The following is a 22,935-nucleotide window of genomic DNA, read 5'->3' on the forward strand; positions in this document are numbered from 1 at the left end:
AGAAAGTGCTATTGGACGCGCATTATGTGGAGATTTTTATGTCTTTTTCAGGTTGAAGTTGTTGTTTGGTCGGGATTGAGAGCCCAAAGCGGAGAGGATGAGCTTAGCCGCAAAACTCGCCTTTCTCTTAACCTCCACTTACTCCGACCTCATCACTGTCCCACCATCTCCCCACGATCACCCATTGCCTTGATTCGTGCCTTTTTTTTTGCGCGAGGGAAGCTCTCAGGTTTATTTTCAACTTTTGTTAACCGCTTTCCATCCTCGTTCGCCGTCACACAGTCAAAATGGGCAAGCTCACCTCCACGATCGGCATCCCGATCAAGCTCCTCAACGAAGCGCAGGTGCGTTACAATCCCTGATATTACTATTTCGATTATTGGGTCGAAAGGCAGGATATACGCATGATATCGCGAAAATGTATATCGCCGTGGATAGCGCGAGACAGGTGAGCTAATATTGTTTTCCAAATAGGGCCATGTCGTGACAATTGAGATCACATCCGGAGTCGTCTACCGGGGGAAACTCTTGGAAGGTGTGTGATTCATTTCTACCCGAGCCTTTTGGGTGTCTGCTCTCTATTCATAGAGTCGGTCTATAAACAAGCTTCGGGGAATGTCTTTGTTGCGCGATTCGAAAACTAACATGCATTTCCCACAGCCGAGGACAACATGAACGTTCAACTCAAGGACATCACCGTCACCGCTCGCGATGGCCGTGTCTCCCATCTCGACCAGGTCTACATTCGCGGCAGCCACGTGCGATTCTTCATCGTGCCTGACATGCTCCGGTACGTTAAACCCTGATACCCAGCTTTTTGGATCGCGAATTCGCCAACTACACATCTTCAATTTCACCCTTGCTGACTGGTTTCTTTCTTTTAGTAATGCTCCCATGTTCCGTACACGAGGCCAGCGCGGGCGCGGTGTCGGTTTAGCGCGTGGTAAGGCTACAGTGCAGCGTGCGCGTGGCCAGCGCGGCCGGGGTTAGATGTTATGTGGATGAGATGAAATCGCAGTTTCAAGGCCTCACAAATTCAAGAGTGGTTGGCGTTTTTCTTTGTTTTCTTAGTTCTTAGGGGATTTCTTTTTCGGGCTTTGATCTTGCGAAGCCTTAAAATATCGACTGGCATTTGTTCTTGTAGATGCTTTGTCAGATCATTCAATTTATGAATCAATACCCGACATGAATCTCCTGGTTTCATAGGTTAAAGGTGTGTCTGCGTATGTTCAGCTCACACGGCACCCATCGGGTATTGATATCGATTCAATCAATGCCTTGGATGGTGGGTCGTGTACGAAGAGTATATTAAGCGTAAGAAGAGCTCCATAATCAGAGAATTAAGCTAGCCGATGAATGGCTAAAAAGAAAAGAGAGAAACCATTCATTGGCCATGGATTAAGCAATTCGGACAGCATGGACCGTATATATATATATATATGAGCTCCCGCCGCTTTAGAGCTCTAGGTTAGGCTATGTAAATGTGAGCACAGTGATCGTGCACAATTATATATCACGTGACTGTTCGTCCTTTACGCACAACTCTCGAGGTCGTTATCCTGCACTTCTGCGCGCAATCTCGGAACAGTAAGTAGCCTAAAACAGCAATGGAACCATCTTTCTGGAAGGTGCAACGTCTCCACCAGCAAGTATAACCCCCCCTCCACGCGTAGCGAAGTCATGACGTGGGGACAGCAGCCCTGTTATACGGAGAAGGTCTGGGTTGGATGTATGATATATGGCCGTGAATCAATTGGATACACAATACTCCCTAACTTGAGATGTATTAAGACGGATAACAACACATGACGACGTTGAATCTCTAGGAATAACACGTTCGATAATTTCCTTTTCCCCTTGAAGCGTCAAAATTCATGCCTCGGGTCAGATCAGAATACTGCCCGTTTAGCAATTAGCAAGGCTTCCCAGAAGCGTGCAGCTTCGGAAACTAGCTCATTCCTTCCTGCTGCAAACCTCCCCCAAAACTTCACAGAATCGATCCAGAAGTATGTCTACCTCATTTTCCCTGAGAATAGAGTTGGAAGACTCGATTACAAACAAAGTAGTCGTGCTAGTAGGAAACACAAGCAACCACACGACATCCTCAGGGGGGAGATTGAAGAATTGTGTGCTCTTCTGGCAGGACAGCTGACCAAACTGTGTCCTTACATTTTTGTTATAGTTTTGAAACACCACGACCGAACCCGGTTTGACTCCTGATGACCACTTGGTACAATTTCCCACAATGTCATTCCATCCAATGGTCTCAAACCCGATACTCTCAGCATGCTGAGACTGGACAGCACGAAGTAGCTCACGGGGAGTGTCAGACTTTAGAGTTCGTTGAACTCGGACGGGGATTGTGTTAGTGCAGGGGCCGAGAACTTCCTCAATACCGGGAAGAAGTAGGCTTCGAGCGGTGATCAATTGCCCGAAGACAACGTCCGAGGAGCCTGTCCATTCTTGTAGCACCGTTGCCCAGGCTACTTTGATAGCCGTAGCCATGGTTATCCCAGCAGGGGGCGTAGGCAGAGACACCTCCCTCTCAAAGCCTACACTTTTCTCCCCCACCACCGGAACAATTGGGAAGGGAACCGGAGTGACTTGTGAATCTTGAAGCAGGTTTCCCCAGAATGCGTACGCCTCAGGGGTTCTCTGTCGGAAGCACTCTCGCGCATAAGCTGAAAAGTCGGATTCGATGCGTGCTTCTTGGTTATCGTATTTGGCCCACAAATCAGACACAAGCTTCTGGAGGCCGATTGCATCGTACTGGGCGTGTAGCAGCCTGATGATCAGGATGGAGTGGTCTGGTGCATCTTGGACCAGTTTGAACTCGACTCGGGGCTCATCAGCGTGATACCTCTTCTGCAGTTCTGCCTCACAGAATGATTTCGCCCAGCTTTGAGCACTTTGGTCTCCTGAGGGATGAACCGCGAAGGGTACATCTACACGGCGCAGAATAACCTGGAGTATGTCCTCTCGGAAGGGGATAAAAATCGACCGCAAGATGGTATGCTCGTCGACAACCGCTTGACAGGCGCGGTGGAGTTGCAATAGATCAACAGGGCCCTTCAATTCATAAAGGTGATAGTCAAGCATATGTGTAGAAGCCAAGGTGTGCTGCTCCTCCAGTGTTGGAAAAGCGTCCTCGATCTGGTCTTCTGTCAACGGAGCTGGGAGATTGGCGAGAAACTCATCTCGGACTGCTTTGAACGGATCATATGCCTCGTCCGGGACTGAGATATCATCCTTTTGGTGACATTCAGCAAGGCTCAGTAGGGACGACGCTCGGAATATATCGGCCACGGCTATGTACAGGCCGCTCTGTCGGCACTTGGTTACTAACTCTCGAGCAGTGATGGAGTTACCGCCGAGATCAAAGAAGTTGGACTGCATCCCTACCGTCACCAATGGGAGGTTAAGCACCTGCGAACATACTGTTTGAAGAAGAGTCTCTTGGGGCGTGATGGGATCTTGATGAACAGAGTCGTGGGAGATGTATGCCAGTAGGTCTTTGCGGGACAGCTTGGATGCTTCTTCGCGCAGCACTCGCCGATTTAGCTTACCAGTCGCAGTTTGGGGCAATGCCACAGTGGCTACAATAGCCGGGGGTACCATGAAGCTGGGGAGAGACTGATGTAGGTTTGACAAGGCGTTTCTCGCTTTCTGGCGGAAGTCCTGAGTGGGTGAGGCAAAGAGGCCTTCGATTATACCATCGCGCTGGAGCGTGGACTGCTGCTTTCCAATAGGAACAAAGGCAACCAAAAGTGGATTTTGGGCTGTGTCATCTGATGGAACAACCACGTCGACCACCGATGGTTCATGGGTGTTAAATTGAGGGCATAGGTGGTGTTCGATCTCAGCAAGCTCGATCCGCTGGCCGCGAATCTTGACCATCCCGGTACCTTTGCGGCCCAGCAAGTGTAAGGTTCCATCCTGCGGGTTGTATTTGACGAGATCACCGGTCCTCAAAAATCGACTATTGCTATCGGGTCGGACCTGTTTCAGCCAAGCGGGATCATGTAAAAAGGTCATCCAGTTTTGCTCTGGATTATTCATATACCCTCTACTCAGACACGGCCCTTCGAGTAGTAGTTCTCCTTCCGCCCCAATTGGCATGAGGATTTCCGGATCATGGGGACTGACCACCCAAGGGGTTGCACATAGTGGCCTCTTGAACTGGCGAACATCGCAGCCGGGCTCGTTGCGGCTGCCGTAACAACAACCCTTCGAGTTCTCTGACATTCCATATAGGGACAAGAGGTTTACACCGCTGTGCTGCCACTTGGCCAATTCGGTCGCCGACATGGGCTCACCTACCATTACCAATGTCTTCAGTCCAGAAAGGTCTCCTGGGTCCAGCAGGCGAAGAACCGATGGTGTCAGTTTGAGCCAGTTTGCCTCATGGTGACGAATTGCCCCAAGCAAGTCGTTCTGCAGCTGCGGTTCGGACGGTACACAGATACAGGCACCCTGAGTAAGAGGAGCGAGCTGGTCCGTGAGACTGACGATGAATGCATAGGAGGCATACTGCAGTACGCGTGACTGGGGAGACAGACTAAGTTGTTGGGCGTAGTTTGTCAGGCCACTCGCAAAGGCTGTATGATCCATTGCAAACCCCTTGGGTTCTCCCGTCGAACCAGAGGTAAAACCGGCATACATGATGTTACGTGGGTGAACAGTTGCGAGTTGTTGGGATTCCACTGCAGGAAGTTCACCCGTTTCCAAGTCACGAGGAACCACCCAGATGGGAACTTCCAACTGCTCCGCCAAGGCCTCATGTTTGGCCGACGCCAGGACGAGTCGCGGTTGAGCCTTGCGACACATAACTGCCAGTCGTTGGGCGGGTTGTGAGGCATCTAGGAGATAAAAGCATCCGCCAGCTTTTAGCACAGCGAAGATGGCCACTGTTGTCCACATGGATTTCTCCATGAGCAGACCAACAAACCGATCTGGACCCACTCCGCTGGCGACTAAACGAGCAGCTATTTTGGACGCCTGCTCATCTAGTTCGCCGAACGTCAGCGTACCATCCCAGGCACTGATTGCTGGAGCCAATGGTTGTTCACGACAGCGTTCCTCGATGAGATGATGAGCGAGCTTTTCCACGCATTGAGGGAGTGTTTCCGCATTCCACTGAAGTATCTTCTCAATGGATTCCGGGCTGCTCCCTTGGACGTCAGCAATAGTTGTTTCGGGGTTGTGTATGATGCCGGTATAGACATGACGCAGTTGGAAGAGAATAGCCCTCAAAAGTTCTGGTACCAAAATTTCTCCATCGAAGATCGCTTGAATCATGATGGCATCAGGCTGGATTCGGCAATGTATTTGAAGAGGACATGTGTTGACTTTTGGAACAAAGATTTCTTCTCCATCTTTCCGAATCACCAGGATGTTGTGGAATGTGCCGGTGCTCTGCAGTGTCTTATCCGGCGCATTGATGATATCATCCCCCTGATTCAATGCTGTCGTGACGGAATCCTCTGGTTGGAGTCTCAGAATGCATGGTTGCACATCAGAGTAGGACGGCCGCACAAGGCCAAACAGCACATCGGTTGAATTCGTAAAGGTGGTCAACACGATCCCCCATGCCACTGCCAAAGCGTTGATCGTTGCTGGATATCTCACAGCATCATTACAATTGTCAATAACCAGGTCAAGCCGATCTTTCACTGAGCCCTGATAGCCATTGAATGACAAGACAGGAAAGCTTGCCGGATGAAAATCTGTGAAGTGGTGGCTCATTTTATTCGAAAATTTCCTTTTCTTCTCACTTCTCAATGCAAGGATTTGATTCTCCCCCAATTCATCCAGATTCGAGAGTTCAGCTGTAGTCCGCTTTATGTCTGCGGCCTACAATGACAGAAAATTTGCTTGGTATCTCTTTATATGACTGAGCATGATCTGAAGGATATCTTCATTCTAGTAAACTATATTCGGCAAGGCGGTTTTATACACATTATACATTACACATTACACAGTATACATACAGTACACATTATACATTACATAGCCTATGTAATTCAAAAACGTGTAAAATCGAAGAACCCCATTTACTAGTACGGAGTAGGGAGTTGAGAGCTGTAGCTACCTACATAGCTAAGTTGCCCCACAGTTCACGTCTGTTTCTTCAAAAAACAGGAATTTGGAGAAGGTAGCACTGTGGGGGCTTACTCCGTACTCCGTACTAGTTGTCGGTAATTGTAGGAGGCGGCAGAGCTCAACAAATTAGGTCGATCACTTACCATATCGAGATATGATCGGGATGTAATTTTCACGATACGGATGAAGTGATCAGGTTTCCTGGCTCGATCGAGCTAACCTACAATAATACTTCGTACCTAGGTCTAAATATGTACATATGAATATTCGGAAATTGTGATCGGCATGTTGTCAACTTGTCAGGTGGGCCCCAGGTGTGAGACTGAGTTAGGTGCTCCAATCGGCTAGAAACTCTCGATTTATATATTCGACTAGAAGATACTCCGTAATTATTGTGTAAAGAACCAAGTCGGTATCCTGGTTTATGATTTTCATCTGGTCATGGTTTTATACGAAGTACAGTGATCCACATTCGCAGAGCTCAATCCTTCTTTTCCTTACTAGAGTGTGATCTATGCTCGGGCATATATTGCCATATGTGATACATTGATTCCTCTTGAGATCTATTTGTTGATGTAGCTAGACCGGATCCTTGCGAAAAGGCATTTAGCATCATTCTATAACCTCAGGCTTGGGATGAAGATATGACGAGAGAACAGTGTATCATGATCAAGTATATCACTGGAGGCCCCAGACTTTGTTATTTCTATATTATGATTTCAAAGGATAGGTCGCTTCCCAGATTAACCCCTTTTATTTCTCAATCATGTACTAGTCAAAAAATTCAAGAGGTCGCCTTCGGCCGAACCAACATTTCTGTTCGCTCCCTTCGATATAAGATCGATTGCTAAGCCTTTTAGTTTACCCTTTGGGTCTATCTGGGACGCTTCAGATAACCCAGGTCCCACCATGATTTGCCTAAAGAAAAGCATCCAGACTCCAATGAGAATTAAAGCTTCAGCGAACAAATCCGCGTCCAGATCTCGATATCCCCGTACGAACCCTTGAATCAATGGGCCGAAGGAGCCAACACCACTGAAATGGTGTTGAATGTAGGTGACGGCCATCATATTGGCAAAGTCGTGGAGCTGGTTTTCATATGTAATAGTCTCCCAATCGATAACGGTAAGCTCTGTGTCAACTGGCAAAGATGAATATTTGATGAGAATGCTGTTCGTCTCTGTCAGCATATGACCATAAATACGGAAAGACAAAGCATACTTTCGTGGAGAGAAGTCTCCATGAATCACACCCTGCACTCTTTGGTCCTTCTTGGTAAGAGCCGCGAGGACTGCTTGCCGGAGGATTTTATCCTCGCATTGGTTGGCAACCGCTTCGTATAAAGGACTAGGTGTCTTGCAGTGAAGGTCTTCATTACGTCGAAATATCTTCAAAATTTGTTCTTCAATCCGACTTCTGCCCCAATCATGGAAACAAGCAAGCCATCGCCCGATCGCTTCGCCGATGGACATGATTTGGTCTTGGATAATGGGCTCAGAAGGAGGTGACAGAAGAAATGACTTCAATAGCTGACTGTCCACTTTGTCCTCGAAGAGTTGTATCTGTAACTTGGGAATGAAATGATATAGATGTACGGGTCTTACTGAGACGCCATTATCCAAGACAGGCTGAAAAGCGCCAGTATCTTTGGCCATATGCAGGAATGCCAGCTCAGCTGCCTGCAAACAATGTCGTTAAACATATACTCTTAATCGCAAGGAAACAACATACAGATCGAGTGGCATCTGAACATTGTCTAATAACCACACTCCGGCTTCCATCCGGCAGCGGGTCAAGCAATAATCCCCTGCAAATGCAATTCACGCTGCCGCCTGCCAATCTCTCAACGGCGGAGCAGGCATAGGGGAGATGGGCCAAAATGTCAATAAATCGAGCATCTTCTGCGTTTTCTTGCGATGCACTCATCTTACTAGGACAGTCTCTTACTGGCACAGCTCAAAACAATTAGAATGTGTTTTTAACAACTGCACTATTGGGCCAGTCAGGTGATCTAATTCCTTATGGGGTTTAGGACATGTATTTTAGACCAGTCAATTAGATGCCTCATACGGTACATGGGTCGATCGATCGATCGACATCACATGTACCAAGCGCTTGCCCAGTTCACCATGTTCAAGTTTCTTCAGAAAAGTTAAAACGAACTACTGCAAGAAGGTGGAACCATTGAGGTCTGCAATATATTTATAGTGAATTACCAAGGCATTACAAACATGAAAATGCATGATGGCACAATCGTGTATTTTGTATTTTCGTGTACGAAATACATAGTAATTTAATCTGGCTATAGTAGTATATATACTTGGTTAGACACATACAGCTTAAGTCCTCCTTTTGTGCCATTCATTGTTATACTTGCAAGATGATTTTTGATTCATTATTACCTCTTCCATCGTTGCCTCAGGCCGATGTCTTTTCTTACATCTTTCGCCATGGACGGCAAGATTATCCCAAAGACCGTGTTCTATATCAAATAGACGGGACTGAGGAGACGTTGACGTTGAGCCAGTTAGAACAGCGGAGCCTGCAATTGGCCCGCCACTTGAAAGCCGAATATCGAATCCAACCTCAGGATGTGGTAGCGATATTTTCTCATGATCTAGTATGTCTATCTGCATGAGAACAATTGGATTCACCTAACATTATGTCAAGATCCAATATCCCATTGCCTACTTTGGCTGTATCGCTGCGGGAGCCACAGTGGCCCTGATTCCAGTTCAGAAACAGCAAAATGAGATGGACGTTGTCTCGCATCTCAAACTGGTCAATGCAAAGCTGATTCTGACTGATCAAAAGCTGATTTCCCTGACAAAGAAGGCATTGAGCCACTATCGCGATATTCCGCTGCTTACTTTGGATCGCGGATCCGCATCATATCCGAATCTGGAAGACATGCTGGTGGAACCGAGATGCCGCGATGATAGCCATTTCGCCCCGGTTTTCGAATTGACTACCAATGCCCAGGCGGAAGAATACACAGGCTTTATCAATCGCACCAGCGGTTCCACTGGAAGTATGAAGTCCGTTCTAGTCAGCCACGCCCATTTCATCGCAACGATGGAAGCCACTCGCCTCACAGTTCCATCCACCACCAACCCAGACGAAGATGTTTGGATCTCCCCCCTGTCTCTCGGCTTCTTCATCAACGCCAAGTTGCATATGGGTCTTAACATCTTACTGGGAATTCCGGTGGTGCTGATGAGGGAATCCCTCGAATCATCCAATATCGATGTCATCCCCCGTCACGGGATCACGTTCCTCTTTGTTGCGCCGCCATTGGCTGCGAAGCTTGCGTCCGACCGTAGCGAAACAGACCTAAGCAGCATAAAATGGATCTTGAGTGCGGGCAGCCCCATTAGCGAAGGCGTTCGCGACGCCCTATCCTGCCGCTTTGACGGACTGCCATTGACAATGGAATGGGCCTCGGCCGAAACGATGCTCCTCACTATCCAGACCGAAGACAAATCTTCCCGCCGGCCCGGATCAAGTGGAACGCTGGTCAACGGTGTGCAGGCTAAGGTCATTGACACGGAAACTGGCGCTCCGTGTGGGGTTGGCGAGTCGGGGAGAACTCTACGTGCGCAATAAACTGGCACGTTTCAGAGGATACAAGGATAACGAGGTGGCCAACCGTGCCTTCACCTCAGACGGATGGTTCCAGACAGGCGATTACGGGTACATTGATGAAGACAGCAACGTCTATATTCTCGACCGTCTCAAGGAGCTAATCAAGGTCGGCGAGGGCTACGGATCACATGTTTCGGCCGCCGAGCTGGAGGGAATCATCTTCGGTCACCCTGCTGTGGGCAGTGTTGTCGTGGTGGGGTGCCGCGATGAAGCTGCCCAACTGGACCGACCGACTGCATTTGTTGTTTTGAGGCCCGAATTCCGTGAAAAGCCAGAACAGGCGAAGGAGGATATCGAGCGATATGCGGGTGAGGGACTGACTGGTTTGCAATGTCTGTCCGGTGGGGTCCGCTGTATCGATCAGATTCCAGTGACGGGATTCAAGATCAACCGGAGGGCTTTGAGGAGCATGGCCTAGACCGATGCTACCTGTTGAGGTCTGGCTGCCTGAGACCTGCCCCCTCCAAGAAGATAGTAGATATATCTCTTTTCGCAATAGTGATTCATTGAATATCCTCTCTCCTAGCAGATTCGCCACCACTGGTTTGGTCTATAATTCTATGTAACATGAACTGTGAATTGGTATTTAACTCTGGGCTTCGAAAATTTCCACTAGCCGTACGCAACTGAGTAAATGACTGCGGTATTGTGAATTACGGTAACAAACACTGTACATGTATTATTAGTATCTTACCTAATCACAACATCAATCCACGAGATTCGACATACGGACATTTACTCCAAGGGGCTGGGAATATTTGGATTTAGCACTGCTGAGGGAGCTGAAGATCTTCAGGAGCTCCTTAGTGGCGTGCGATCTGCAAGTTCTCTTTGGTGACTGACAACTAGTTCGTACCAGGTAGGTTCAGCTAGCCATTGATCAACCCAGCTACCGTAGAGTGGGAGTAGGGTAGGTTCACTAACCTAAGAAACCTAATTGCCTAGTTCTGCAATGTCAATGAACCGCTTTAGTGCGATGGATTGACATAATTGCGGCAGAGTCGAACGTAACTTGGTCAGATCCTGCAATGAACCTATATCCACTTTGAGCTCAACTTTAATATCTACATTAAAATACGGTATGACGTGAACTCCGCATATTGGCTGTCTAATAATACGAAATAATATATCATCGAGGCCGGTGGATAATTGCCCATAGACGAAACCTTGTTTATCCCCTTCTATTCGTCAAGAGATTAGAAATAAATAAAAAGAATCAATCAACAAATTATCATTTCGGCTGAACTATGCTAAGCCTACAGAACCAGATCCTTGGGCTTCTCCCATGGGAATAAAGAGTTGGTAAAGTGCCCATTCTTCGATGTCTGGTAGTAAATGGGTTTCATCAATCCCAACTTTTTCGCAATGAAAGCAGGCCGCATGTCGAAGTTCTCGAACACGACCTTTTCCAATTGCAAATTGGTCATCTTGCCGGTTCCGTAGGTATCGACGAAGATACTCAATGGCTCGGCAACACCAATCGAGTATGACAACTGGATAAGACACCGCTGTGCGAGGCCGGCATGGACGATCGATTTGGCGATCCATCGCGCCATATACGCAGCAGAGCGATCAACCTGTGAAAATAGTGAGCATCTCATCGGTGTGGAATAGAAGGACAAAGAACACATACCTGGCGGTAATCTTTGCCGGAAAAGGCACCACCACCATGGGCGCCCCATCCACCGTAGGTGTCGACGACGATCTTTCGACCGGTGACACCAGCGAATTTCCCTGATGGCGTCACACCCAAGTCTCCGGTGGGTTGGATCTATTCCTGAATTAGTATTTGGGAAGAGCTGCTTCTGGGGCATGGGAAAACATACGTAGTAAGCAGTCTGGTCGTCTAGGTACTGTGCGGGAACTGCCTTGCGGATAACCTTTTCAAAAACTTCCCGGCGCAGTTCCTCGACTGTCACATCCGATGTATGCTGCGCCGTGAGGACAATAGTATGCACCCGCAACGGGACTGTCTCGCCATTCTTGCGTCTGGCGTATTCGATGGTGACTTGCGTCTTGGTGTCTGGTAGCAACCAGGGAAGAGTCCCATCCAAACGAGAAGTCTTCATTTGTCGGGTAATGCGGTGTGAGAGATCAATGGTGAGGGGCCTAAGGTGGTAAGTACCTTGTGGGAATGTCAAACCAATTCTGGAACGTACAGTGATTGTGGTGTTTCATTCGAGGCATAACCAAAAATGATGCCCTGATCGCCAGCAGCTTCGGTATCGGAAGTACTGAGAAATACCAATGGCGCGGCGACTTCGGGAGCAGTTCGTCGCTCAATGTGATCCATTACCTTGCAGGTCTTGTAGTCGAGTTCCTGGTAGGTAGAGTCATATCCGATATCCTTCAGGACTGTGCGGACAATGGCATCGACATCAATCTGGGCTTGGGTGTCCAGGACACCAAACACAAAGATCAGGCCTGGTCGAGCGGCGGCTTCGATGGCGACTTTGGACAGAGGATCTTGTGTCAAACAAGCATCGAGGATGGCGTCTGCTATCTGATCACATACTTTATCGGGGTGACCTTCGCCGACAGACTCGGAGGTGAAGAGAAAGGTGGGCTCGGTGATCTCAGTTTTAAGTAACATAGTGGTTGGGTATATTTAGGACCAGTAAAGAAACAGAATTCAACAAGAGCAGGTGTAGGAAAATAGTATTTACTAGATTGTCTCAACCAAAGGGGTGAGGAGCTCCATGTTTATGTAGTCATTTATAAAACTCGATTCTCAAATCCATTCTTGTAAAAGAGTATTCCAAACAGATCAAAGCTCATGCGGATTTCGCGATACATCCGATACAGCAAGTACGGTTTAGGTATTTTGTGTATCTTATGTATTTGATATACTTTCTGTCTTCTACGTATTTTGCGTATTTTGCGTATTTTGCGTTCTGTGGAGCCTAAGCTTCTTGTCTCTCAACATTTGAAGGTTCCTCTGCTATGCAGATCACTATTGATAGGAGGTCGCCTGCTGGACAGATGTCCTTTTCAAAAGGAGAATATAACTTGTCTCAAAGCGAACTGCACTTGCATGCTACAGGTCCATAGTTCTCATTTTGTACGTAATACCGTCTTCGGGCAGTTAGGCAAGTCATAATTCCTACTATGCACGGAGTACTCCGTGCCATTTTCCTCATGCCTTCTCGGGTCTCCCCGGCTTCTGTCTAGTCGATCTAGGATGCAGGCCACTTTACGCACCCTACTACGCTAATGAATATCGGCACGTACAGGATGGGGCAGCGGTAATCAATCCTATTGGAGTATTTTGGGAATCCGATCTCTCCACTAATTTCCCGTACACTGAATGTATCCGATTTTTACTGGTTCTAAGAATGCCATGGAAAAAGTATTATGTTCCTACGAGCTGAAGGAAAATTAGTTGGAAGATCCCTGCTTAATTCAAAGGCCGAACTTACAACATAGTGGGGGTTATTGAGACCTAGTCATAATTTTATCATTCAAGCAGAAGTGGTGTACTTTGTCTCAAGCCAGTCTAGTAGAGCTCTTGAAATTCTGGCCTTTTATTCATTCTATCTATCTTCCCTACTTAATCATTGCCAAAATGAAAGCAGCACACATTCACTTGACCAACCAGCCTCTCAATAAGGCTGCTTGGGCACTCAGCCCCAAAGCCAGACCATTCGTGGTGCAAAAAGCGCCCTACCCTTCCCCCGAATCAAACGAGGTAGTGGTGAAAAACCATGCCGTCGCAATCAACCCATGTGACTACATGTTGCAAGAAACTGCATTCCTGGATTATATCCCATATCCCAACATTTTTGGCGTCGATGTCGCAGGTGAAGTGGTGGAAGTAGGGTCAAATGTCACTGATCTGACAGTTGGACAGCGGGTGATCGGGTTTGACTTCACATTGTTCAGAATGTCACGTATACTCGACTAACTCGGGTGGATATCAGACATGCCTTTGGGATGGATAGCACCTATACCCGCCACGCCGGATTCCAACACTATACCGCTCTACTTTCGAGTTTAACCTGTCCATTACCCGCCGATGTCTCGTTCGCTCAAGGCTGTGTCGTCCCCTGTGCGCTTTCGACCGCTGCCGCGGCGTTGTATCAAAAGGAAGATCTTCATCTTCAACATCCTTCTGTGACTCCCAAACCTACCGGCAAGTTTCTCTTGGTATGGGGCGGCGCGTCTAGTGTAGGTAGTTGTGCTATCCAACTGGCTAAGGCTTCAGGCTATGAAGTCGTGACCACCGCCAGTCCACAGAACCATGAACAGTGTCTTCGTCTCGGTGCGTCCAAGGTGTTTGATTATCACAGCAAATCTGTGAAGGATGAGATAGTCCAGGCTCTGAGCGGTGTGGACTTTGCGGGCGTCCTGGACTCGATCTCCAAGCAGCCAACCGTGCAGATGTGTGTGGATATTGTATTCGCGTTGAAGCAGGACAAGAAAGTCATGACCACAAACCCCGTCCCAGAAGAGATGTCACTTCATGGAATTGAGGCTAAAGCAGGTAAGGCTGACACTTACTGGGTTTGATGAATTTAACTGACTCGTAAATAGTGCTGGCAGGGACCATCGTAGAGAATGAAGTCAGCAAAGCTATTTACCGTGATTTCCTGCCTGAGGCGTTGAAGAAAAAGATCTTCCAAGCTACACCAGAGCCGTTGGTGGTTGGCCATGGATTGGAGTCAGTTCAGGTTGGATTGGACAGAGTGCGGCAAGGCATGAGTGCTCAAAAGGCCGTCGTGATGTTGTGAGAATCCCTAAAAAGGCGATCATTATAGGAAATATAGCATAATGAGTTTCAATGCCCATGCATTGCCAATTGCCCCTCTTCATATTGCATATTGAAATATAGAACTCTCAAGGTCTGAACTACCCACGTACATTGTGGGAATAAAAAACCATTTGTCATAAATTTTGTAAATTACCATACATATTAAACTCTATTTCCATGTCTCCATGTCCTATGTCAAGACTTTTCATATTGCTGGATAGTTTCCCTTTCAAACCACAATGTCGGTCAATATGGATAATCCAGAGCCTTCCGGATATGGGTTTAATTCATCTAGATACTTCATCATCTCGTCCATGTACATTGCTTTGTTTGCTGGTTCGTCGTCGTCCTTCATTCTCTCGTTTTACGCTAACTAGACGATACAATTAAGAAACCTTCCTTTTTGGCTTCATTGTTCCAATCCTTGGATATATGCTCGAAGACCGTCTACACTTGGATCCCTCGCATACCCAAAGTCTCACCACTGCGCTGCTCACAATCCACGGTTTTGTCTCCCTGATCTCCGGTCCCATTATCGCCCACTTTGCGGACAAAACGCCAAGCAAGAAGATCCCGCTACTTTTTGCTCTGACCGGATGTCTTATAGGCACAATTCTCGTCGCCTGCACTCCTTCACGTATGTTTCATCTCTATAATCAGGGTTGTGCGAATTTAAGCTGACCATTCGTGCTTCGGGTCGCAATTCAGTATGGGCGCTCTTTTTAGGACGAATCATCCAAGGTGTCGCAGGATCTGCTACATGGGTTATTGGCCTAGCTACGATAACTGATATCACGAGTAACGACAAAATGGGACAGGTTATGGGTACTGCCAGATCCTTCGCATCAACAGGCGTCGTTGGAGGACCCATGGTCGCCGGTGTGCTACTTCAACTGTTTGGATACTGGCCAGCATGGTCCGTCCCGATGGCGGTGCTTGTCTTGGACATGGTCGCCCGTCTCATGATCCCCAACCAACCTGCCAGCTCCCCCGGGTCCGGCTCCTCTGCCACAGACGTTCCCCCAGATGAGACCACCTCCTTACTTTCCGAATCCTCTGACGTTAATCAAGCCCCCGAAGCTGGTCCATCAGTCGAATGCTTGGAGAATGCATCAGGTCGTGGTTTTTACAGCATTATGCTTCGCGATCCTAGGGTCCTGTCCGGTCTCTTAAACAGCCTGACCACTTCTGCCGTCGTTGCTGGGTTTGATACTACTCTTCCTTTACATGTGCGTAACGCATTTGGCTGGGAGAGCTTACCTGCTGGGATGATGTTTCTTTGCCTGCAGATTCCTGCCATCCTATTGGGTCCTGTGGCCGGGTCGATTCGAGACCGACATGGTGTCCGATCTATTACTTTTTCCGGTTGGGTTATTCTAACTCCGCTGTTCGTTCTCCTGGGTATGCCCGGCGACAGTCGATTTCCGTGGGCTAGTGAAGAAGCCGGGACAGCCATTCACCTGGCATCCTTGTCCGCGATTGGCCTTTTCCTCTGCTTGGTGCGTGGTTCGGGTGGTCAGCAAATGTCAGGTAAGTCTGGTGTCATTTTTGACTTTCTATCGCCTTATACCCATATCACATGCTGACACGTATCTTAGCCCTCGCCAAAGACCTTCAGGCCAAGAATCCCCTCATCTTCGGGGCCCATGGGGGATCATCCCGTGTTTCCTCGCTGTACGGGGTTTCTTTCAGTCTTGGGTTAATGCTGGGACCTTTGATCTGCGGATCTTTAGTCGATGCTGTTGGATACTTCTATATGAACGTAATAATGGGTAAGACTGCTAGTTTTATTCCCCTCGACTTCCATTGACTAACTCTATTGTAGCATTTATCTGCCTCGCCAATGGCGCCTCATCCCTCTTCTTTATGGAGGGCAAAGTGCCCAAAGAATGACAATAATGTGTCTGCTTGAGATTGATGGCCTAACCCTGCTAGCCACCTGCCCAATGCTGGCTCATACTATATATAACGTGCTCTATCAACATACCAAAATTTCTCGACATAATAATGCCATGTTTATATATATTCTGAGAATAATGATTGTTTTTGTGTTCATCAATATTAATGAACCATGAGAGCTCTGATTACGTACTCGTCATGATATTAGGTTGGCTAGGCGTCATTTGAGATTTTGGGCCTTGTGAATCATTTCTGGGACTCGTATCTAGCTTGTTTTCTATTGCCTTGTAAGTTGTTTCGGTATGTTATTTCACGTTTTCAATTTCAGTACATGTAATACATACGCTCGTAATCTTTCAAGGCCTAAGGTAAATATATGGTTGTAATTTATTCGTGCCGTCCCGCCATGGATCCACAGTTCCACCATGCATTTGCAAGATTCCTGAAGAAACTTTGAAACAAGCTGAACTGTGGGGCAACTCTGGAGTATCTAGGTGCGATACAGCACACAATATGCATATGTACCGATGCGATCTGAAATCGTGTACTGATCCAAGCCACTTCCCGAGGTCCCTGAACTACCTACATTAAATGAGATGTAAAAGGTATATATCGTTGCCCCACATAGTATTGCCCAATGTAAATGTAGATCATGTTTCTATGTGGTAACTGAATGCGTGATTATTCGACGTAATTGTGACAGAGCTGGAGGTACACAGCTTGCGACGTCCTGAAATGAACCTATGCATATCCACTTTGAGCTATTAGTCCACATCGAATTAAGACTTTGCAGGTTAGTGTTCTTCGCTACCCAGTGCTGAAGAATTAGGCCGAACAAATCCGAACTGATTTGATTTTATCTTTACTTTTTAGCTGCCCGATCACACTACTCGCTGTCTCAGTGTTATTAACCGACGATCCAAATATTTCCCACCCCGACGTGAGCCGTTCCCCAAATTTCTCAAACCTAACTCATAATTCCCAATTCAACAATTCAACAATTCAATACAACAGCTCGCCCCAATAGTATGTCCACTTGTCCTCCCCCTGCATCTAACGAATTGCAAAACTGCGTGTCTAACACGTCTCGCAGTGGATACCCCGGAAATCAAAACATCCGCCATTGAATGGCTTCAGCAATATCACGCAGCGGGTGATGCCCTCAATCCCGATGTTTCCGTTCCCAAATTCTACACCCCAGACTGCGTGATGCGCTTTCCAGGACAGCCTCCCTTGCAGGGTCACGACGCCATTAAGGGTTTCTTCAAAAAGCAATTCTCCCTTCTTGATAGCATGACACATACAATTGGCCATGTGGATGTGTTGCCGGATCGGATTTACCAGGAGGCCAAGATTGAATATGTAGTCAAGGGGGATCTGGAGCAGAAGATCATTAAGATCGACGGCCTTGCAGTTTTCGGTAGACGAGTTGGAGAAGACCAGATGAGCTTTTTCACTGTCTATTTGGATCCTCGTCCGTTGTTAGAGAGGAAGCAAATGGTTTCTGCGATGGGCAATTAGGTTTGTAGATATGTACTCTCTATCTTTGTTCTTGGTCTATCATGGCCAGGGCCACGGATATGGACCTCGACTGGTTGAAGGAATAATAGAAATAATGCATACCAACACCACTTACGAGATACTACTATGTACCTAGGTATATAAGCTAGTAATGTACTAATGTTTGCCTGCATACGCAGCACAATACATACGTATGAAATATAGAAAGCATTCGAAGCGTGCAGAGTACAAGATACCCATTTATATAACGCAGAAAAAGATGCGAAGATCGACACGAAAAGAGCCGAAATAAGAACTATAATTATGCCAATTAGCGATGTCTCATAGATAAAATTCGAAGGTTAGGGTTAGACTGACCAGTCCATTTTGCCTTATTACTTCATTTTCACCCGCTGGTTTCTATAGCACTTTCGAGATCAGTTCAACTTATCATCCAGACAACACGATGGATAATCCATTTCTCTTTAATATTCCCTTCGCAAAGGAAATTTTTGTCGTGACTCCCTTCCTTTATTTTGTCGCACTGGTATTTTATCGACTCTACCTTCATCCTCTGTCCAAATATCCTGGTCCCAAACTGGCAGCTGTTTCCTGTCTATACAGAGCTTATCACCAGACCTGGCGAGATGGGCGTTTGGTAGAACAATTAACTTACCTCCATGAAGTCTATGGTAAGTTATCCTTATTCTTCATTTTCCTCTATCACCGCTCTAACCGCTTGTTACAATAGGCCCGGTTGTCCGAATCACACCAAACACTGTGCGTGTCATCGCTTAAACAAAATCGTCGATAAATTGACTAATCCGTTCTTCAGCTGCACTTTCGCAACCCCCAAGCATTCCATGATATCTTCTCGGCACAGAACAAGACAGTCAAAGATCAAGAGTTCTACCATCATCTCGGGCTGCCCGACTCCTCGTTTAGACTTGAAGGAGAAGAGCATGCCGCGCGATTGAAGCTCATGTCCCCTCTCCTCGGTCGCAATCATATGGACGATATTCAAACTATTGTCCGTCGCAATGTATGTTGTATCTCCTTTTAGTAACTAAAAGAGAATCGAGAATCTCACCTTCTGTAGGTACAACGATTCTGTGACCTGCTGCAACGTAGCGTGGAAAATCATCAGCCCATTGAGCTAGCATTGGGATACCGTGGCCTGGCATTGGATATAATCAATGAGTTTATATTTGCCGTCATTCCTGACAGACTCCGCGGACTCGAAAACGAGAAGTTCCGTAATCCGCTCGCAATGTCAACATATTACAGCTTCGATTGGACTATGTGGCTCATGAGAAACTTCCCAGTGACCTGTCATTTCCATGACTTCGCGAGGTATCTTCCCTCCAGTCTCAAATTCAGTTACGACCAACGGAATGTGATGACAGAGGTATTTTCCACTCATCCCCTGCGCCTCCATCTTGATTGTCCTTCGTGTTGACTGTTGCATAGTTAATGACTAATATTCTGCACTATAATCTTTCGTCCTCTGAGATGAATGATAGAGCCACTCTTATTGGCAACATGACGAAGCCAGGCAGTGAAAGAAATGGCAAACCGCTCCCAGAATCAGCTCTTCTGGATGAAGCAATCGGAGTGATGCATGGTGGAGTTCTTGATATCTCCAACGTCCTGCCTTATGGGACTTTCCACTTAGCCCAAGATCCCAAAGCACAGCATAAGCTGTATGAAGAGCTCAAAAGTGTCTGGAAGAACCCATCGGATCAAATTCCAGACCATGAAATTCTCCGAAACCTTCCCTATTTGGTAAGTATCACTTGGACCACGATGGAAATTTTTGCGTTCGACATGTCACTAAATGTTGATTAGAAAGGCTTAGTTAAGGAAACCCTTCGCTTTACACACGGCGTCATTTCCGGCATGCCTCGTGTGGTCACAGCGAACGGTGCTCAGATTGATGGAAATTATGTCCCACCTGGGGTATGTGCATTAAAAATCCGATCGTCGTTATGATAAACAATAACCGTTTCTGTTTCTTTAGACCATTGTTGCCACCACTTCCGTCTATGTTCACATGGACCCGACCGTCTTTTCAAACCCTAAACAATTCTCTCCTGAGCGATGGGCGACGGGCGATTCCCAGCTTGAGAGGTCTCTCGTTCCTTTTTCCAAAGGACGGAGAATGTGTCCTGCCCAAAAGTAAGTGAACTACAATTCCATGCTGCAGGTACCGACCTAACAGCTGATCGGTTTAGTATATCATACATGGAAATAACTGCCGCGTTTGCTGCTGTGTTTCGCAGGTTTGAGGTTTCTCTGTACGAAACAACGTAAGCCATCCACTCCGGCCCGGTATTCTGTGAATGACCTTGCTAATATCTGGATAAAACGCAGCGAGGAAGACATGAAGTACAAGGCGTATGCTTCTATACACTACACTGGACGACCCCTGCGAGCAACGCTCAAGCCTAGGCTTGATTGAAGGCGTTTGCCAATTTATTCTGTATTTATTCTCCACAGAGCACCAGAAGAGGACCAGCGGAGGAGTTCACTGTCAACATGTTCCAATTTGACTGGTATCCTCACGGGTTGACTATATTAAATTGATCTGACGGGTACAGTATATAAGATATGCCCTTATCACTCGAGTCTGTCTCCCAAAAGTGGTTCAGTCTCTCCGCCGACATCATCTTTAGCATCATGGACCTTGCCACTCAACCATAGCATGGGAATTGCTGTTACAAAGGCAAGCAAGCCCAGAGTCCATGCCATAGTCTTCCATCCAAAATGATACTCAATAAACCCACCCCACAGCGGACCAAAAAACAATCCAATGAATTGGGCCATCGTCTGCAAGCTAAATGCCTGCGCTATAGCACCTTTAGGGCCTGTAATTCCTGGCCTTTTGCACTCCATGTCGTCCAGGACAGCCTGGGACTCCACGTACAAAGCAGGGAGACCCACGTTTATGAAAAGACCAGTCAAACATAAAAGAGCAACCAGGGTAGCAATGTGAGGCCAGGAATTATGTTCAATCAAAGAAAGGCAGATTAGAGTCGGACAAAGGAGGATGAATCCAGTAAATGCCATAGCCCGTGGACCATAATGGTTACAAATAGATCCTATATAGGTTAACATTTGCACGTCGTGTGGTGGCTAACAGACATACCAAAATAAGGGCCCATAAGTGATGTAAAAGCACTTGGAAGGAAAATCAAACCGGCTCCCACTGGGGACCAGTGGAATGTAGACTCAACAAATATGGGGAGGGTCTGGCGAGGTCAATATAGATTCCTCGTTTTTTTTTTTTTTTTTTAAAAAAAAGGTGGAGTTGGAAAGCAACTCACGGCATCAAAAGCAGAAAAAAAAATCCCGATTACGAGAAGAGCCCAAAGGGTGATGAGGATTCGCGGTTGCCGGATGAGGTTGAGCAGAAGGAAACCTCCTTCGTTAGTGGAGGAACATTGATCGGGATTTCCGGTGATGTGTTGATTATTATCATCAGGTGATTCTGTATCAGTATCAATCCAACTCTCCATGACCTTTTTCTCGATCAACAGAACGCGGAGGATAAAATCGACACCGACAAGAACAGCAGCCATCACAAAAACTGCTTCATATCCAAAGTGGGTGTATATTAGCCCACCTAGAAATGGGCCTAGTACAAAACCCAACGCGCTGGCAGAACCCAAATACCCAACTGCAATGCCTAATCGATCCTTGTCAAAGGAATCCGTGGCTAGGGCAAGCCCAGCGACCGCTACCATTGCCGTCGCACCGCCCTGGAGCAGCCGCGCGATGATGAAAATAGACAGTGTTTTTGCGAAAGCGAGGAGAATCATTGAAGCGCCAAGTAGGGTGAGTCCAAAAAGATAGGGAAGTTGACGGGTGCCTGAAATATCAACCAGAAACCCGAAAATGGGACAGCAGGTTACAGACACTGCAGCTTCACACATCAAGAGGACGCTGACCCAGTATTCACCTGTTTCCAATGATTAGATATTTCCGCTAGATTGTGCTGCTTCGATCTTCAACTGACGGTGTTCGAAGGGAACTCCAGCGCGCGTCACCAGCGCTGACGGCATAACAGGCACTATCTAGAAAGTTATGAACTCCATGCAAAAGCCAAGTCGATTCCGAGGGATCTTTCAACTTACCATAGCATAGAGAAAGAACTCCTAGGTAAGAGTCAGCTATAATTCGATGGGGATACACGGAGGTCCTTACTGTGAATGTTGACATTGAGACTGTGGACATGATGAAGATAGTCGATGACCTCCATCTTAGACCCCACGGAGGGTTTCCCTGTTTTCGGTTGCCGGACATATTGATGAAAGCAAGTCTCACCCTGCTAGTAGTGGAGGTGGTGGGTTGGAATTGAACCAGAAGCTTAATGAGAGGTAAAATAGACCAGTTATACGCAAATCAGAATGGGCTGTTGTATATTTCAGGGAGATTTCAGAGAGACATAATATTGATAAATCGATAGTTAGGTATTTTATACGAACAGACGATGACTAATTGCAGAGATTCCCCTGGGCCCAGGACTAGTCCTGCAGGCACCTCCAGGATATGATAGATCTCTCGCTCTGTCTCTCTCTCTCCCCGTCAGCCCTCTCGTTTATGAATGCATATTCTTTCTTATCAGATCATCGATTGAGTCGCATTTGCCAGACTGAGCTTAGTAATTTTCGTATGGGATCTCGCAGACCTAACGTCCACCTTGGAACGGGGTTTCCGACACTCACACTGTCTTCCACGGTAGAATACCCAAAGCAGCGCAAACTGGCCTAGAAAACGGTGATGCACAGCATAAAATTGAGCTGTGTCCATATACCAAGGCAATATACCTTGCGTAAGAATGGTATATGCACCCTGCAAGGAATGAGGTAGCCGACGTGCGGGTGCGTACATCTTCGATGGGAACAGGAATTGTCGAGAAAATATACCACTAAATCACAAGGCAGGCAAACTCCGACGAACTAAATCCGATGAACTCCGAATCCCCTTAGCATCGGAGATGCTCCTGAGTTCGGAGAACTGTGACCCGATTTCTCCGA

At 47.0% G+C, this 22,935-nt stretch overlaps 8 protein-coding genes across 8 annotated transcripts; 5 read left to right on the plus strand and 3 right to left on the minus strand.

Annotated features, from left to right (window-relative positions):
• The first annotated feature begins 167 nt into the window (after window positions 1-167).
• Window positions 168-1,154, plus strand: N7537_006366 (putative small nuclear ribonucleoprotein SmD3). Its single transcript, XM_056897423.1, has 4 exons — window positions 168-344; window positions 475-535; window positions 661-790; window positions 885-1,154. Exons 1-4 carry the CDS (start codon window positions 288-290, stop codon window positions 988-990), a joined length of 354 nt encoding a protein of 117 aa, XP_056753208.1. The 5' UTR covers window positions 168-287; the 3' UTR covers window positions 991-1,154.
• Window positions 1,155-1,953: 799 nt separating this feature from the next.
• On the minus strand, window positions 1,954-8,028 carry N7537_006367 (uncharacterized protein; the record flags this gene model as incomplete). The annotated part of the gene is made up of 4 exons (XM_056897424.1): window positions 1,954-5,623; window positions 7,105-7,272; window positions 7,324-7,781; window positions 7,834-8,028. The coding sequence occupies 4 exons, from the start codon at window positions 8,026-8,028 to the stop codon at window positions 1,954-1,956; spliced, it is 4,491 nt and encodes a 1,496-aa protein (XP_056753209.1).
• Window positions 8,029-8,482: 454 nt separating this feature from the next.
• N7537_006368 (AMP-binding enzyme domain protein) lies at window positions 8,483-10,165 on the plus strand (the record flags this gene model as incomplete). Its single annotated transcript, XM_056897425.1, has 3 exons — window positions 8,483-8,722; window positions 8,773-9,697; window positions 9,726-10,165. 3 exons carry the CDS (start codon window positions 8,483-8,485, stop codon window positions 10,163-10,165), a joined length of 1,605 nt encoding a protein of 534 aa, XP_056753210.1.
• An 838-nt stretch (window positions 10,166-11,003) lies between these two features.
• On the minus strand, window positions 11,004-12,340 carry N7537_006369 (methionine adenosyltransferase; the record flags this gene model as incomplete). The annotated part of the gene is made up of 4 exons (XM_056897426.1): window positions 11,004-11,324; window positions 11,381-11,518; window positions 11,574-11,856; window positions 11,907-12,340. 4 exons carry the CDS (start codon window positions 12,338-12,340, stop codon window positions 11,004-11,006), a joined length of 1,176 nt encoding a protein of 391 aa, XP_056753211.1.
• A 972-nt stretch (window positions 12,341-13,312) lies between these two features.
• N7537_006370 (Polyketide synthase enoylreductase) lies at window positions 13,313-16,390 on the plus strand (the record flags this gene model as incomplete). The annotated part of the gene is made up of 8 exons (XM_056897427.1): window positions 13,313-13,608; window positions 13,668-14,230; window positions 14,281-14,473; window positions 14,793-14,833; window positions 14,889-15,134; window positions 15,206-16,027; window positions 16,096-16,269; window positions 16,323-16,390. The coding sequence occupies 8 exons, from the start codon at window positions 13,313-13,315 to the stop codon at window positions 16,388-16,390; spliced, it is 2,403 nt and encodes an 800-aa protein (XP_056753212.1).
• A 1,034-nt stretch (window positions 16,391-17,424) lies between these two features.
• On the plus strand, window positions 17,425-17,917 carry N7537_006371 (nuclear transport factor 2 family protein; the record flags this gene model as incomplete). The annotated part of the gene is made up of 2 exons (XM_056897428.1): window positions 17,425-17,434; window positions 17,490-17,917. 2 exons carry the CDS (start codon window positions 17,425-17,427, stop codon window positions 17,915-17,917), a joined length of 438 nt encoding a protein of 145 aa, XP_056753213.1.
• Window positions 17,918-18,362: 445 nt separating this feature from the next.
• On the plus strand, window positions 18,363-20,357 carry N7537_006372 (cytochrome P450; the record flags this gene model as incomplete). Its single annotated transcript, XM_056897429.1, has 9 exons — window positions 18,363-18,588; window positions 18,648-18,676; window positions 18,732-18,938; window positions 18,996-19,304; window positions 19,367-19,681; window positions 19,745-19,855; window positions 19,917-20,074; window positions 20,131-20,205; window positions 20,270-20,357. The coding sequence occupies 9 exons, from the start codon at window positions 18,363-18,365 to the stop codon at window positions 20,355-20,357; spliced, it is 1,518 nt and encodes a 505-aa protein (XP_056753214.1).
• Window positions 20,358-20,515: 158 nt separating this feature from the next.
• On the minus strand, window positions 20,516-22,132 carry N7537_006373 (MFS transporter; the record flags this gene model as incomplete). Its single annotated transcript, XM_056897430.1, has 6 exons — window positions 20,516-20,997; window positions 21,045-21,147; window positions 21,223-21,857; window positions 21,915-21,972; window positions 22,033-22,053; window positions 22,103-22,132. 6 exons carry the CDS (start codon window positions 22,130-22,132, stop codon window positions 20,516-20,518), a joined length of 1,329 nt encoding a protein of 442 aa, XP_056753215.1.
• Window positions 22,133-22,935: the final 803 nt, after the last annotated feature.

Source organism: Penicillium hordei, assembly GCF_028827395.1.
Source record: "Penicillium hordei strain IBT 12815 chromosome Unknown utg000003l_segment0_segment0, whole genome shotgun sequence".
NCBI lineage: Eukaryota > Fungi > Ascomycota > Eurotiomycetes > Eurotiales > Aspergillaceae > Penicillium > Penicillium hordei.

Excerpts from the sequence above, each read along its gene's own strand:
- N7537_006366 (XM_056897423.1), top strand. The coding sequence starts at position 288 with ATGGGCAAGCTCACCTCCACGATCGGCATCCCGATCAAGCTCCTCAAC. Across the intron at positions 536-660 it reads CCGGGGGAAACTCTTGGAAG|CCGAGGACAACATGAACGTT; the intron begins GTGTGTGATTCA and ends CATTTCCCACAG. Across the intron at positions 791-884 it reads ATCGTGCCTGACATGCTCCG|TAATGCTCCCATGTTCCGTA; the intron begins GTACGTTAAACC and ends TCTTTCTTTTAG.